This window comes from Microtus pennsylvanicus, chromosome 7 (assembly GCF_037038515.1).
Source record: "Microtus pennsylvanicus isolate mMicPen1 chromosome 7, mMicPen1.hap1, whole genome shotgun sequence".
NCBI lineage: Eukaryota > Metazoa > Chordata > Mammalia > Rodentia > Cricetidae > Microtus > Microtus pennsylvanicus.
Window position 1 is genome coordinate 77,641,908 of NC_134585.1, and position 16,721 is coordinate 77,658,628.

Sequence of the window (16,721 nt, forward strand, 5' to 3'; positions counted from 1 at the left end):
CTTTTGTTGCTTCATTGTTTGAACTTTTGCCTAGTATTCCAGAACCTTAATCACAACATTCTCCAAGTTCTGTACCTTCCCCCCCCTATACCAGATAAGGACTCCCCATATTACACAAACTAACCTAAAATTTGGTGTGTATTCTAGTCTGGCCTCAAAACTCATAGCCATCCTCTTTCATCTCCCAAGTTTTATGATTGTAGGTATGTACTGCCATACCCAGCTCTGAAGCTATCTGAATGAGAGGCCGTGCTTTCGCATCGGTTACGGTCTCATGGTGATGTGTTGGGGATCCAGACTTTGGACATAACACAGAATGTTGTGTTAGAGCCTTTCATATTTCAGTTTGGAGGATTAGGGATGTTCAACCTGTATTCTTATAGCCTCCAAGAAAAGGGATGGAAAAGAGACATCAGGATAAACCATTTTTGTAGTTCAACTAAATTGTATATTAAAGTTAACTTAGTCAATACTTAAAAGTCAAGAGTAGTAAGCATTTTAGATTATTGGCCATATACAGTGTATTATTTGTTGTCCTAATTTTACAGCTTTTGCATAGTAGAGACCTAGAAGGGTACTCTATTAGCTATATCTTAGGAGACCCACAAGTTTACATCTCTAGCTCCAGTCTCTTCACTAATGATTCACTAATGGCTATTTATATACCCAGCTCAGGACCAGCTTTTCCATTTGTAAGGCCCATAAAAGTCTCATTTAGCATCTCAAGTTGTTTTCCTGCCCTTTTTTTTTCTACCGCTTCGCAGACCTGCTACTATTACAGTCTTCCTCATCTTATTAAATAACAATATTATCTTTTATGTTGTCCAAGCCAAAATGCTGAGTGTCATCATGGTCCCCTTTTTCCCCTCACATGTAACATCCATGGAATTAGCAAATCCAATCAACTCTCTACAGAATATTCACAAATCATTAGACTTAAAAAAAAATCCAGTAGTACCTTTTTGATTTTACTTTTGAATTATCCTTGTTCTAATTTCTGATGAAACATCAGCTAACGTTCATGTAGCAATTTCTTTCACACTTTTGATCGGTGTGTGCATATAGATAGTGCCACAGCTTTCAATTTTCAGATAGGTAAACAGGAATTAATTCTGATGCATAGTAAAGTAGTTTAAAATTAGGCTGAGTAGTAAAAAATTAAGAATCAATTTTCCAAATGTTTAAAACTTAAATTTTTTTCTTATTTTATGTGTGAGGGTCTGCATGTATATCTGTGTACTACATGTGTGCAGTGCCCATAGAAGGCAGAAGATGGAATAGGAGCCCTCTAGGTACATTAAAATTTTTAAGGTGGTAGTGCAAAGTAGAACCTCCATTCATTATGTGGTCCCAGGAGGATCCTGAATTTAGGTCAACCTGACCTACATAGGTGGTACCTTGGTCCACAAAAGAAGAAAAAAAAATCATTAAAAATATTAGGCAGATATTTACTATGCATGGGAATTTGTTTTGTTAGTTTGGTTTTGATTTTAAACAAATATAAAAAGTGTTAATTATTTCCTTCTATTATTAACAGAGGAACAGATTCTATAGCCTGCTGAATAGTATGACACATGGAAGAGAGCCTGGCACATAAGGCAGTGTGGGCCTGTGCCACCTTAGACTGTGCGATCAAAGTGCTTTAATGTTTCTAGCTGTGCTGTTTTTAAGTTGTGTGGCTCTAAACCAGGGAATTCCTCTGTCTGAACTTCATGCTCTGTGTTTGTAAAATAGAGACTTTAAGAAAAGCTACTAATAAAATACCTGACTATAGACCTAGTATTTTCCTATTTGTTTTGTAAATTGAGTATAATCAGTGCAATTTGTTTTAAAAGCAGAAAAGGAGACACTTCTAAATTGTTGCAATATTGTTTTGCTAACAATGTTTGCTTTAAAAAGATCTTGAAAAAACTATTTTGATTAGTGTATCAAGTTTAACAAATTGCACACAGATACCTGTTACATAAGATTTAGTATACAATTAAATATATACTTGTAAGTAGTTGTATTTTTAAAATTCTTCTAAATTACAATCGCATTTTTATGAAAATGAGTAAACTTTAAATCCAAGTGTAATACCTATATGTAATATTAATGTATTCACTTCACTTAAAAGAATATAATTATCTCTGGATGGCAGCTGAGTTGTAGTGATAGGAATAGATTGCTGAGTAGAAAATTATACTTTTGCAAAAGGGTAGGTAATAATGCATATTTTATAGAGGAAAATAATTATATTTTATAATTAAGAACATAGTTTTCCTAGATATCTCTAGATCTGCATTTGTAATTCATTTGTTTGTTTATTCTCACCCTCACTCAGCAAATCTTCTGTGAGTCAGGATTGTGCTATACCTTAAGAATCAATATTTCAACTGTTTTTCTTGGAACCCAAGGCCATGTATGTGTCCATGCTAGGCTCTGTTTCCTGCCCCACATACAATCCTAAGTTCCTACGTCCAAAGCCAAACATTTTTTCCAGTAATACTTTATTTTTTAAATTGTTATCTATTCATTTCTATTCTTTACTATCTTGGATATCTGTTAAGTTCTTTGCAAGCACCCTTCTGGAAGTCCTCATCATCTTTCTTCTGTTCTATTGTAAAACCTTGTTTGTTTGTTTTCTCTCTTCACTACATAATTCTATTCCAGTACTTACAATGTCCCTAATATAAAATGTGCTTCCTCATTAAAGGAAGAAATTCCTGATAACAGGTAATTTTCATATCTGTTGCTTGGCATTCATGATTCTACTTGGGTCCTTTCAGCTTGATCTCCTGCTGTGCTCCCCATGGACTCCAATCCTGTGCTTTATCCACTACTGTAATAAGTTTTTTTTCTCTCCTGCTGGCCAGACTCCCAAATAATGACAATGAGACTTATTACTTATGAAAGCTCGGCCTATAGCTTAGGCTTATAGCCTGCTCTTATAATGTAAATTAACCCATTTATATTAATCTACATCCTTTCATGAGGCTTTACCTCTCTTCCGCCTCATATCTCCTGTTTTCTTTTTGTGTCTGCCCACATCTCCTGCTCACCTAGATTCATCTCCTACTCTTTTTTTTTCTCTCTGGAAGTTCCACCTATACCCCCTGCCTAGTGATTGGACATTAAGCTTTTTATTACACCAATCACAGCAAATACACCTTCACACAATGTACAAATATCCCACAACATACAGCAAATTCCTTACTAGTTGTCAAACTGGCAGTTTCCATGCCTCTGTTCTTTTTCTGTCTTAAGGGAATGGCTTGTATTTTCTAATAAAACTTTTGCTTTGGCACGCTGTCTTTCCATACTTACAGCACATTGCAATTCCTCCCTACAGAACCAAACCAAAAGTCCTCTGAGGACCCTCAATGACTACTATGCAAGTGAAAGCTGTCCATTGCTATAATTATATTCTCTCAGTTTTTAAATTCATTTTGAATAGCACAATATATTGTATGTGATAAGAATAAATAAATATTTGAGTAACTACAAAGTGTCCATTGAACTATAAAAGGGTTCAAGAGCAATGAAATTTATTAAACATTTGATTTAATTTTTCTAACAGATTTTATGCAGCATGTGTAGTTCTCGGGTTACAATATTTACATGAGCACAAAATTGTTTATAGGTGAGTACATTTTCTTTGTTTCTAATAGCTTACTTCCGTGTGAATTGGAATTCAGGATAATTAACAAGGATATTTTGTGCTTAACCAATTTTTTAGTTTTCTTTTTGTTAATTAGCTTGAATTCCAATTCACACGTAAGTCCTACCCCAACTTGGAAAACTAGCTCACCATCGTGAGCGTTGTGTGATGGACTTCTTGGTTGTTGGTCCTCTGCTTATTTCCTAATTAAAATAGTGAGAGAGTGAGTTGGCCTGTGGTGACACAGTTCACCAGTAGCTTTTAGAGAGAGGAAAACAAGTATGCCAGAGTGTAAACTACCGTGCCGTCCCTCATTAGGATGTCTTCAGTAGCATGGACTGAGAATAGCGGTAGAGAGGTTATGATATGTGATGCCTTGGGTTTGATCTCCCACACAAGAGTGAATGAATGAATGAATGAATGAATGAGAAAATGTTGCCATCGTCTGAACTACAAGGGTATTGGTGGTATAGCCCTTTCATATTCTGGCACTGGCTCCTTGTCAAACTGCAGAACAGCTTGTGGCCAGCATCTGATCCCTGGCTACATTGAGTAGTGCTGCTCTTACTTCCCGTTAATGCACTGCATGGTACCGGAAAGCAAGCTCACTATGGAAAAGCCAGTCAGAATTTGAAATCTTAATGGTTTAGTCAAGCTTCTAACAATGTTTTTAAGGTTTGCTCATGATTCCGTTTACTTAATAAAGTATTTAAAACTAGCTTCATTTGTAATCACTTAGCCTTCTCTTTATGTTAAACTATATTCTTAAAAGTTAAATCTTACACTTTACTTATATTGTTAGCTTAAATTATTTCATAATGCATGTGAACAAAGTTCAAATTGTGACTAAGTCAGATTACCCTAAATAAAAATTTAAACTTCAATAAAAGGTATTTAAACTGATTCTGTATCTTAATATAAACAATTAAAAAGATAGAATGTTTATTTTGTAAATATATTCTCATGTATATAGCAAGAAAAAATTATGTAAAAGCTTTATTACTATGCAAAAGGAAGAAAAATGAGAGCATCCTATGCTATAACTTGGAAGAAACGGTTCCCAGAAGACAAAATTGGGCTCCTTGAAAATAAAAATTCTATCTTGTACTATGTGGTTTACTGACTTATTTTCATGTTTCCACCTTGAACAGAGATTTGAAGTTGGATAATTTGTTGCTAGATACAGAAGGCTTTGTGAAAATTGCTGACTTTGGTCTTTGCAAAGAAGGTAATTGGACTTTTTAAGTTCTACTCTATTAGATTATTATTCCTTTGTACTTCAGTAGTTCTCATTTGTGTAAGAAAAACATTTTTTATTTTAATTTATTCAATTAAAACATTTGAATTGCTCATATAACCCAGTAACCACATCAAGACTTTGATCGGTGGATATAGATAGTTGGTATTGTCAGAAACTGTTGTGAGACTCAGCTTCTCTGTATGGTTGATATTCTTGCCAGTATGTTAACATGGTGCTAAGCGCTGGTTTGTTGATAGGGACTGAGCCAAATGAAGTACATGCCAGCTTCTTAGAACTATTAACATTTTAATGGAAAAATAGAATTATGTAAATATCTCAAGATTTTATATATATATATTTAGGGATTAAATAAAGCAGTTAAGCTGAGGCCATTCAAAGGAAAGGTCATGTGAGAAATTGTAATGATGATGGTGGTAAGCAGTAGATACTGCTAGGTTAGGTTTGACTCGTTATAAGATAAGATATTCACTCTTCATACGTAATGTTGTAACTGATGTTATATGCTTCCTCCTTCGTACACTAGTAGCTTTATTTTATTACTTAACTTTGTTTCCATTGTAAGTGAACACAGTTCTTGGATATCTTAGAATTAGTGAATGTTTACTGAGTCATGAGTTTGTTGGTTGAAACATTTGTGAAGTCTTGGTATGTTTGAGTTACAAACATATATGTACAGCAATGTTAGTTTTCTTTCCTAAGCACACCTTCTAATTTTTATGCCATTTTTCTTTGCCAATAAATACTTGAATTTATCATCTCCAGGAATGGGGTATGGAGATAGAACAAGCACATTTTGTGGTACTCCTGAATTTCTTGCCCCAGAAGTATTGACAGAAACATCGTACACAAGGGCTGTAGATTGGTGGGGCCTTGGCGTACTTATATATGAAATGCTCGTTGGAGAGGTAAGCTACAGGAAGTAGGTAGATGAAGAGAGGGAGGATGATTGGAAGGAAAAAGTACATCATTTTTATAAAGACACTTCCATTTGTCTCCTATATAACTAGAAAATCAGCTTTATGCTAATATTTGGCTGTGTTTCTATAATATCTTTATTAGCCTAGTAGCTTAGATTTTTATATAGTGGGTGGACTGTATTATGTATGTTTTCAAATAGCCTCTTATATTTAAGTGTTTTAAGATGGTTATGTTTTGTGATTTTAATAGAACTGAATTTTATCGGGAATCGAACGACGGGAGAATAATAAAAATATATTCTACAGGCAGGTGTAATGGTACATACTTGTCATCTGAGCACTTGGGGGGTGGGCAGAGAGACAGGGAGATTATGAATTTGAGACCAATCTGGGCTACATAGCACAAACACCTTGTAATTGAATTAAAATACAAAAAGAAAAAAATATCTGTCATCTGTAAAAATAAATGTGACCTTCAAAAACAATAGCAGGGTATGCAGTTAAGAATGCATATTACTGTTGCAGAGGAAGAACTCTAGTTTAATTCCCAACACTCTCTTCTGAGCACTCACAACCACCTGTGACTCCTGCTTCTGGGAATTGGACACCTCTGTACTCTACAAGTACCTGCACTCAAGTACATATCCTCACACAGACACACATACACATATTTAAAAATATTTATAAACCCCTTTTTAAAAAAATGAACAGAATTGAAGCAGTTGACACTTTACTCATTTTCTTATTAACAATATTAATCTTTGAGGATAACTGAGTTTAATACTGAAATCCTTATAATTTATGAAATTTACAAAATAAATGAAAATGATAAGGTCCTAATGGATTTATGGATTGCTAAGAACGATAATGGGAATGGAATTCAGAATGAATATATTTTTTGTCAAGGCAGTTGAAACCTTTCTCAAGAGGGGTTTTTCTATAGATACAAGTCAACTTGTTGGAAATGAATCATTATTCTGGAGTTTCCCATTGCCAGTCATCTTGTATATCCAAGTCATGAATCATTTAGTGGCTGAATAAATGAACAGATGCCTTCTTATTTGTTGATGGTTCTGAAGTTTTAGTCTGTGTGTTGTTTACTAACACTTAACCATAATGAACAGATTTGTCCAATAGATGACAGTCCTTTCAGTGTGTCAAATTGGAGCAGATTCTCTGGAAAAGGAAGAAAGAAATGGCTTATTAAGAGAGCTATGAACTTTATAAATATTAGCTCTGTTCATTTTGCATCCATCAACATAAACTCCAAACTAGTAGTATTACCGTTTTCAGATATGTGAGTAACACAAGTGGTTAATAACTTGTCACACAGCACTTGTGAGTTAGGGTTGCGCTTTTTTTGTCCTCTACATTTTCAGAACCTGTTTCTAAACCCTGTACTTGGTGCATTAGGATCAGGTATCAATTCTCTCTGGTCTCATTTATTTTCCCAAGACCTATGTCCCAGATTAAATCTCCCTCCTCTGTTTAGAAAAGCGACTTTAGGTATTTGGAATGGAATTAAATTGTTTTAAGATCAGTATTCGCTATTTGCAATAGTCTTTCTAACTAAGGTGATGGAAATACTGTTGTTGGTGACTGTGGCATACTTAAACTCTGTCACCTCTCTATGTTTCTATTGCCATATTTTTAAATGTATCATTTAAGTAAGTCCAAGATTTATTTCTGAGCCAAAATTGTATTCTTATAATTTACTTTCAGGAAGCAGAGGCTTCTCTGAGTTTGAGGCTGTTCTGGTCCACATAGTGAGTTCCAGGACAGCCAGGGCTCCACAGTGAGACCTTGTTTTAAACTCCATCCTCCCAAAAATGTGTTAGAAATAACATGTGAAAATTAGTTGTATAAATCTTGCAGAATTAATATGCTATTGATTTTGCCTTCTTGTGTTCAAGCCACTGGTTAACAAACAAGTGAGGAGGTCCCTGCTTTCTGGTTTTGAAAGGGTTTCTAAATGGCTGAGTTTTAAACACACCCAGAAGGCACTGATACTCCATTTTAGTTGCCTCTCAACTCCATTTATCTTTAGTGCCTCCACAGGAAGGTAATTAGGAAAGGAATTAAACTTAAAACCTATTTATTGGTCTGCATTATATTTTATAGCACTATTTAAGCTTCAGTTATAATGGTTTTTGGAGGGGTTTTTATTTTGGTTGTTTTTAACTGTTAAAGTGTGGTTTGGCTAAACTCTGTTCATTTGTTTGGGTTTTTTGTTTTTATTTTTGTGTTTATTTGTTTGTTTTTGTCCCATTGGGACATCCTCTCCATTTTTTGTGGGGATGTTTGAAATAGGGTCTCCCAACTTCTTGGATGATAGGTATAAGCCAGCCTACGCAGCTCACAGTCAGAACTTCATAGAGTATTTGTTGTTTCTTTAAATGTGGTTTCATGTAGCCCAGAGATAGCACAAGCCACTTATATTCACTGTGTAGTGGGGGCTAGCCTTGAACTTCTTATCCTCCTGCCTCACCATTTCTGGTTTTATGCAGTTCTGGGATTGAACCCAGGACTTCTTACATGTTAGGCAGGCATTCCAACTAAGCTTCGGGTCCTGTTTTTGTTCTCTCTCTCTCTCTCTCTCTCTCTCTCTCTCTCTCTCTCTCTCTCTCTCTCTCCTTTTCTCAGTATTTCGAGACAGGGTTTCTCCGTGTAACATATAACAGCCCTAGCTTCCCTGAAACTAGCTCTTATAGACTAGGGTGACCTTGAACTCACACAGATCTGCCTGCCTCTGCCTCCCAAGTGCTGGTATCAAAGATATGTGCCACCACCACCCAGCTTCATTTCATTTTCATTGCCTGAATTTTGGTTCTGCTTTGAATATATGGGTTTTTGAATATATGGAACTTCATCGTACTAAAAATATTTCTTCCAGTCTCCCTTTCCTGGTGATGATGAAGAAGAGGTATTTGACAGTATTGTAAATGACGAAGTAAGGTATCCAAGGTTCTTATCTACAGAAGCCATTTCCATAATGAGAAGGGTAAGAAATTAGGATTAAGAATTCTTTTTTTTAAATTAAGCTTAATCTTTTAAGTTGAAGAAATTTTCCCAGTTGAATTTTAGAAGTTGTTTTTAATTCATAGAAGACACATACTTTAGACAAATCTTAAAAAAAAAAAAACTAACTAAATCTCCGAAAAGTTGTGAGAGTCTCTGTCAGTGAACTATGTTCTGTTGCTTTCATCGTAATTTCCTTGTTTTGTTTGCTAGCTGTTGAGAAGAAATCCTGAGCGGCGCCTGGGAGCTGGTGAGAAAGATGCAGAAGATGTAAAGAAGCACCCATTTTTCCGGGTAAGTGCAGAAGTTCAAAGCTTTTTTATGAATTTAAAGTGATTAAAACAGGAAACTAAACTAGTTGTTTTATATTTTGTGACCCAGCTAACTGACTGGAGTGCTCTAATGGACAAAAAAGTAAAGCCGCCATTTGTACCTACCATCAGAGGACGGGAAGATGTTAGTAATTTTGATGATGAATTTACCTCAGAAGCACCTATTCTGACTCCACCTCGAGAGCCAAGGATACTTTCGGAAGAGGAACAGGAAATGTTCCGAGATTTTGACTACATTGCTGATTGGTGTTAAGTTACTGGACACTGTGAAACCAAGCAAACTGACTAAAAAGAAGACCTCTTGAAAACAGCACCCTTCATTTGCCTTCTGTGCCACCAGGAGCTTCCAAGGTTTTTAACGCACATGAAGATGTGGTTAAAGTACTCTTTTAATACCTTCTCAATGTTTTCAACGTAAATCTGAACACTGGAAGCTGTTTCATGGAGTTTAGGCTGAGTGAACATTGGCCATAGAAATCCATTACAAATAAATACTTTTACATCAATACTCTATTTTTAAAAAGAAGAAGAACCACTCTTTAATAGTCCTCATCTTTGCCCTAGGCCTGCCTTAAGTGGAAGAAAGATTAATCACTTTACTGTGTTTTACAAAAGAAAAAATAGGGCTTTGGAAGCTATTACTGTTCACAAAGTGTGATTTTGTTTGAAAAAGGCAGTTTGTTTTTTAAGAAATCACTATAATATGAAAAATGTGGCAGTTTATACACCATTGGTGGCTTGATTTAAAGGAAAAAACGAGAATGTATTAATGTCTAGTTTTATAAATTTTCTATATTTATCAGGAGAACACTCTTTATTGCCTTAACTCCCCCAGCCATGCAGCAGAGCCTCATACATAGCTTTCCAACAGAGCTACCCGCCAAATGAGCTTTTCTTTAGTAAAAAATGCTGCAAAAATTAGGAACATCGGCATTTACTTAACATTAAGAGTGAGGACTTCTGATCAGCTGGAACCAAGATACTGTGCTAACTGTATGCATTCCCAAAGTCAAGACACCTGGAGGCTGTTCAGTCAGGTCTTCCAAAGTCAGTGCGCCTGATTAACCCTTTATTGGTATGCATTCTACACTTTTATCAACGTAGTCATCTTGTTCTTGTGTCTGCTGTAGAAGGGAACTCTATCATTGTTAAACCATAGAGATTATCATGGTATACATGCTGTGAACATGTATATGTACAAGTTGTAATGTATTCTGTGTTGTAGGCATATTATTTAATTTCACCACTTCCTCACTTTTGTACAGTGGCCAAGCAGACACCTCAAACTCCAGCATTTACATTAAGTGCATTTGTACATTTTAGGCCACTGGATCCAGATTTTATATTGGCAGTTATTGAGGGCAAAAGCAATATATTATAATAGAATGTATAAATATTTTTGATAAAACAGTCTATATTTTATAAAAAGTTATTATAACACTAAAGCTGTACCTCAAAAGTCTCACAAATAATTGATCAAATACTCTACATATCTTCAGAGGATCCGTTTGTGGCTTTTTATCTTTCTTATGGTATGCCTTTTTACAAATCATGACCTTCACTTGGCTGGAACTCTTTTAGGTGTTTTTGTTTGTTTTTACTTTTTCCTCCTAGCCTGTCACTTCATTGTTTTTCTTCAATTTGATATCATTGACGATCCTGTGCTTGGCATGTTAGGGCCATTATACCTCAGGAATAGCAAGTTGGTAACTAACCACACTTGAATTAACCACGCAATCATAGTAAGCTCATCTCTTAAAATTATCAAAATTTGAGTCTAATGAGGAACATAAAAGCACACTGATACATGAAGAGTTGAGCTTAAAACAGCCTTGCTAAGATATGTTGGCATGTTTGTATTGTACTCTAAGAACAATTAAAATTGTACAGAGATACTTTATATTACCTTCCAATTCATTATTATAATCCCAAGATCCTTTGGAACAAAATTTTATAAGAAAAAGGAACAATATGTTGTTCTAAGTTGCTTTACCTTAATTAATTAATTACCTTGGAAAATAACAATAGAAAAAAATAGCCTAATTTTCTAGCTTTAATCTGAACAGTGTTAACAGAATATTAAAATCAAACACTTTTGAGGTACAGTCTGCATACCTTTGTTGGTTCTGAATTATGCATAGAAAGCAACGTTTTAAATGGGCTTGTTGCATTAAAAACTGACATAGAGTTATATTCACATTGTACAGAAATTTTTTAAATTGAAGTCAATCACTAAAAAATTTAGAGGTCAAGGCATAGTCACACAATTATGCTGAAAAAGCACTAATTTTTCTGTAGTTTAAATATATATATACATATATATATATTTAGCCAGATTTTAAATTTTAAGAGTGTAAATAGATTTTGCTTTTACTGTATGTGTATGTGACTGCTCAAGCACTTTGTAAGGAAACCGGATACTTTAAATGGTACCCTATGCATCCAAATGAATTGTGCCTTTTCATCATTCTAAGAAAAAGGGTGTTTTGCAGTCATAAATTACCACAAATGCACAAATTAAAGTTTAAAATAGATTAAAATTTGTAACTTTGGTTTTAAGTATTCATTCCTTTTAGAATTTTCCTTGTGTTAAAATAATATTTGCTCTACTATGTTCAAGATCTGGAGAAAATTATTTTTAGTTAGCTTACCGGTAAGTCACTTTTATTCTGGGAAAGGCATTTTGTCCACTTTACTTGGAATAATGGAGAAAACTTATATTGTATTCTGTATTCAGCAGTCTTTCGTCTATGCATAAAATGCCCACTGTCACTATGCACTGAGGCTAGGAAAGCTGAGTGGAGGAGAGAAACAAGAAAGTTCTCAAGACCAAAGAAACAATGTGTCCATGTTGAAATGTTAAACTGTAAGCAATGGCAGCATGTACACTTTTCTCATCAGAGGATAGCATTTTAATTTAGATCTGACATTTGAGAAAATAGGCAGATTAGTAAAGCAGATTGCTAGCCATTTTGTAATAATAACACTAACAAGGTATATTTTAGAAATGTACAATGATACGTAGTATTGATAGGACATAATGAACATTGTTATTATGTGCTGGTCTGGTCAAAACTGACTTCCAAGGTCAAATCTGACAAAATTGTGGAAGTTATGCCCATCTTCCCAGAGAAGCTGATAAGGAAAAACCAAAGTAGAAGAAAAAAATTACATATATTCATGTACAAGAGTAGAAGTAAGTACCTAGATAATTTGGAAGTCTATTTGTCAAAATCCCTGCTTGATGTCACTCACTACTAGGATCACACTAGAAACACTAAAGCATCACTGGTCTCATTAAAAGTAAAATGAACTTTGGCAGTGCTTGATACGAAATAAGGAAGTAGTCTTGAGCAGGAGTGTGGAGAGACTGGTGTTTAGCACCCAAAGTTAGAGTCGGTGTAAGCAAAACTACAAGTGGTGTGTGCCTATAAACCCTAGTACTCAGGAGGTATAGGTAGAGAAACTGCAAGCTTGAGGCAGCTTTGGTGTCCATGCTAGCCAAGGTTACGTTGTGTAATTCGCCCCTAAAATACACAAAACATTCACGTAACAGTGAACGAAAAAATATTCATCCAGACATTCCAAAAAGAGATTTTAACCTCACAGGAGTTTTTAATAATGAAAAAAAATATCACTTTGTACTATGAAATCAACATAATCTAGATAAATTAAGCAGGGATACTTTATTACTAGCAAAGTATTAGATCAAATATGACCATGCCGGAGTCAGCAGCATCTGAAATAGATACTGCTTTATTAGCAAATTGGGCTCATTCTAGGATTGCAAGTGTGATTTATTACTACAAAGTCCCAAAGGCTACTTGCTGTATTAATAAAGAAAAAAAGTGATAGATTAATGGTGATATCATTCCTGCTTTTTAAACAAAGGAAGTATTTTTCTTAACCTGATAGATGGTGTCTGTTAAAAACAAAGAAATGTAACCGATGTCCTCATCCTCTATCGTCTGAGGGTACACTAAGTTGGGACTAATGCTGGGACATCTTGTCATTACCTGTTTTTGACGTTGTACTGTACAACATGTTTATCACAGTGCAAGATTCAGAAAGGGGACAAAATAGCCATTGTGAATAGATGTGATTGTCTACTTGTAATATAGTAAGGAAACGGTGTGAAAATAGTTCTGTGGAGAAAAGCAGTTTTGTCTTCTCTGAGACACTGCCGTCTCTGACATGGTTTCTTACATATGCACCCTAAAACTACTGTTTCCTAGCAATAGGTGAGAATCTTGTTCTTTATCCCAGCTCCTAAGATGTTGGTAATTCCTAGGTGATAAGAGTTTCTGAGATGATTCTTGCCAGGAGGATCGACCACATGATTAGAAGGTGGAACTCTGAACACTTATACCCCATAAGGGTATATCTTCTGGCAAGGGAAAATGTGCTGGGGGATATTGATACCAATGGCCGGTAATGTAACATCAATTAGATCACATAAGAGAGCTGCCATGAACACCTAAAGGGGATGGAGTGACTCATTTCTATCATCCGACCACTTGGAAGACTGAAGTAGAAGGGTTTCAAATTCCAGGCTCCATTGAGGTGCTAGTCAGAACGCCAGATTATATACACGCAGCTCAAAGAGCAGTTAAGAGCTTCCTAATAGGTGACTGTGTGATGGTTCCTGGATGATGGAGTGCCCAAGGAAGAGCCAAAGTTCTGCCCTTGGCCATCAGGCTGTTGACTTGTGTCCTTTTATTATAAGCAACAAGCTGGTAAACATGTTTCCTTGGACCCTGCTGTAGCAAATTAATGAAATTATAGTGAGAGCTTCAATTATCAGTCAGCTGACAGGGATAACAAACTACTGTCTGCAATTTGCATCTAAAGTGGGGCTCAGTTTTGAACCTGTTGGAATAAGACACTATGTCTAGGTAAGTGGTGTTGGAAATTATTCCTAAGTAATGTCTGTTTAGGTATTACTTGGTTTATAAAAAAACTCCCTCACACATAGCCTGCAGACATATACATGCACACAGGGAAGAAAGTTCTTTTCCTCTCAGAATTGTACTTTGATTTTCTCTCAAAGGCTTCTTGAAGCTAAAGGCCACTACTCCCCCACCTCAGATCATGAAAAGGTAATAAGGGAAGTATGTGAAAGACACCAGGGTCTCTCTGACCTGGAGATCACCTGAGAATGCCTTTATTGTGATACCATGCAATCCTGATACCTTGAGGCATCTGTGTGAGTATCTGGGGGTGGGGAGAGCATAAGGATTTCTTGCAGGGTCAGGGAGTCTTTGAGTAGCTCAACAATTGGTAGATGAGATGAAAATCCAGCATCACAAAAAGTCAGGGCCACTGACATTTGGAAATATTAGCATGGGGCATAGAAGCTTTTTGCCTGGATAAGGAGCAGATGGGTACTAGGCTGACCCTTTCAACTGTTCATCTTCATAATTAAAGTAAATCTCACACCTGTGGTAGAAAATTACCTCAGGACCCAAAGACAGCCATGGGTAGAATACATTTACTGTAGTGAACACAAAGGCTTACTATCGAGAGATAATAACTGTGTTACAGGAATTTTTAGTTTGGAAGAATAGCTAAAGGGCAATTTCTAGTTAACTCCTTGTCACCAGGCAGATTTAAAAGTTACTTTATTTGCATATCTCTGATGTGCACATACACATTTGTGTTCCCTGTGTGTGCAGGCACACATGGACATGTGTCTAGAGACTCAAGGTTGACCTCAGGTGACTCTTGACCGCTTTCTACCTTACATATTGAGGCACAGTCTCTTGACAACCCAGAGCTTATCTGTTTCTGCTACTCTGCCTAGCCAACTTGTTCTTGGGAGGTCCAGTTGGGCCCTCACACACACCCAGTTTTCAAGTGGGTTCTACCCCTTTTCTCCACGCCCCCAAAAGAATTTACTTCTCTCTTTTTGTCCTTTCAAAACAGGGTTTCTCTATGTAGCTCTGGCTATACTGGAATGCACTGTTTAAACCAGGCTGGCCTCCAACTCAAAGAGATCCACCTGCTTCTGCCTCCATAGTGCTGGAATTAAAGGTGTGTGCCGCCGCCACCACCTGGCTAGAATTCACTCTTAAAAGCTTTTTTTGTAAGAAGCTATATGTACGTTTTGCTTCTAAACACTCTAATAGAATTCTACTTGAGCATTGCAGCTTATCTCAGTACTGAGACAAACTTCTTGTAAAATCATCCCCTGGTCTGGTTTCATGGAAAGAACAGTTTCTATCAAGAGACCTCAGTCCCACCTCAGCTACTAAGTGAATGTAGGTCTAGAGACTTCTGACATAAGTGGGATAGAGGACCTGTGTGACAGGGAAGACAGGGCAAAGGATCCTCCATCTTGTATTGTTGTTCATACTGTTTCAGGTTTAACTAGAATTTGATGATCTTCATGGAGAATCCCATGGAAAATTACCAAACTATTCTAGGAACCCAAGGCCAAGATACCCTTGTGAATTTAATTTCTATTAAACTTCCTGCTTGTGCAGTTAAGCCCTTAGCTTCTGACAAATTGCTTGCATACTCTAATCTGCCTTCTCACCACTGCAGCTGCCGAGCAAGGTGCCAACAAGGTTTCTGCCTTCAAAACCTCATGCTCTGGTCACTTCGGGCTACAACTGGCTCCCTAATACCTGAGTGTAGTCTTAGCCAGGTGGAACAAAGACTTCGATTTGGTGTAGAGGATTCCCTGGAACAACAGTCTGAAAGAGTATGAAACTGACAACCAAGACTTGAATTCAGTAGTAAAAGACTATCAACCAAGGTAGTTTCCAGTGAGTGACTTCAGGTGACCTCGGTGTTTTAAGGCATCACATGCAAACATGCACAGAATGGATTTGCATGGAAAGTAGCCTGTACTAAGCTCAATAATTACCAACTTGCAAGATAGCTATCTGTTCCTCATTAAAACCCAGGGAACATACAAGTGTACTGTTGTTCTCCTTCTGCATGAGATGTGAGATACTGAGGATTGAGAAGGGCACCCATGAGGGAAACATGGAAGAGAGACTCCTTCCGTGTTTAGGCTTGACCTCTGTTGTTCTGGGACAATGGTGTTGTGCCCTGTAAAGATTTGTCACTTGTATTGGTTTAATAAAATGCTGATTGGCCAGTAGCCAGGCAGGAAGTATAGGCAGGATGACCAGAATAGAATTCTGGGAAGAGGAAAGGCTCAGTCTGCAGTCATCACTCTGACACAGAGGAAGCAAGATGAGAATGCCTCACTGATAAAAAGGTACCAAGCCATGTGGCTAACACAGTGGGTTAATATAAGATATAAGAGTTAATAAGAAGCCTGAGCTAATAGGCCAACCAGTTTATAATTAATGTAGGCCTCTGTGTGTTTCTTTGGAACTAAATGGCTGCAGGACCCAGCAGTACAGAAACCTCTGTCAACACTATGTAGAGGATAAACTTCACCAGGTGTGCTGTCCTGCACTTGGACTGCAGTCTCCAAGCATCTGTTGCATACCACGTAATGCAATCAAGCACTCATGTTTCACCTAAGGAAAAAATAATGGTCATGTTCTTATGCCCATCCTCCTTCCAAGAGCAGT

The 16,721-nt window shown here is 36.6% G+C and overlaps 1 protein-coding gene across 2 annotated transcripts in view; it reads left to right on the forward strand.

Annotated features, from left to right (window-relative positions):
- The window catches only part of Pkn2 (protein kinase N2), a 98,561-nt gene extending 86,846 nt beyond the window's left edge, over window positions 1-11,715 (forward strand). For both annotated transcript variants that reach the window (XM_075981174.1, XM_075981175.1), the window contains 6 exons: window positions 3,560-3,622; window positions 4,792-4,868; window positions 5,664-5,806; window positions 8,712-8,819; window positions 9,050-9,130; window positions 9,218-11,715. In XM_075981174.1, the coding sequence (XP_075837289.1) occupies window positions 3,560-3,622; window positions 4,792-4,868; window positions 5,664-5,806; window positions 8,712-8,819; window positions 9,050-9,130; window positions 9,218-9,421 (676 nt within the window). In that variant the 3' untranslated portion in view covers window positions 9,422-11,715. The remainder of the gene's footprint in view (window positions 1-3,559; window positions 3,623-4,791; window positions 4,869-5,663; window positions 5,807-8,711; window positions 8,820-9,049; window positions 9,131-9,217) is intronic.
- The last annotated feature ends 5,006 nt before the right edge of the window (window positions 11,716-16,721 follow it).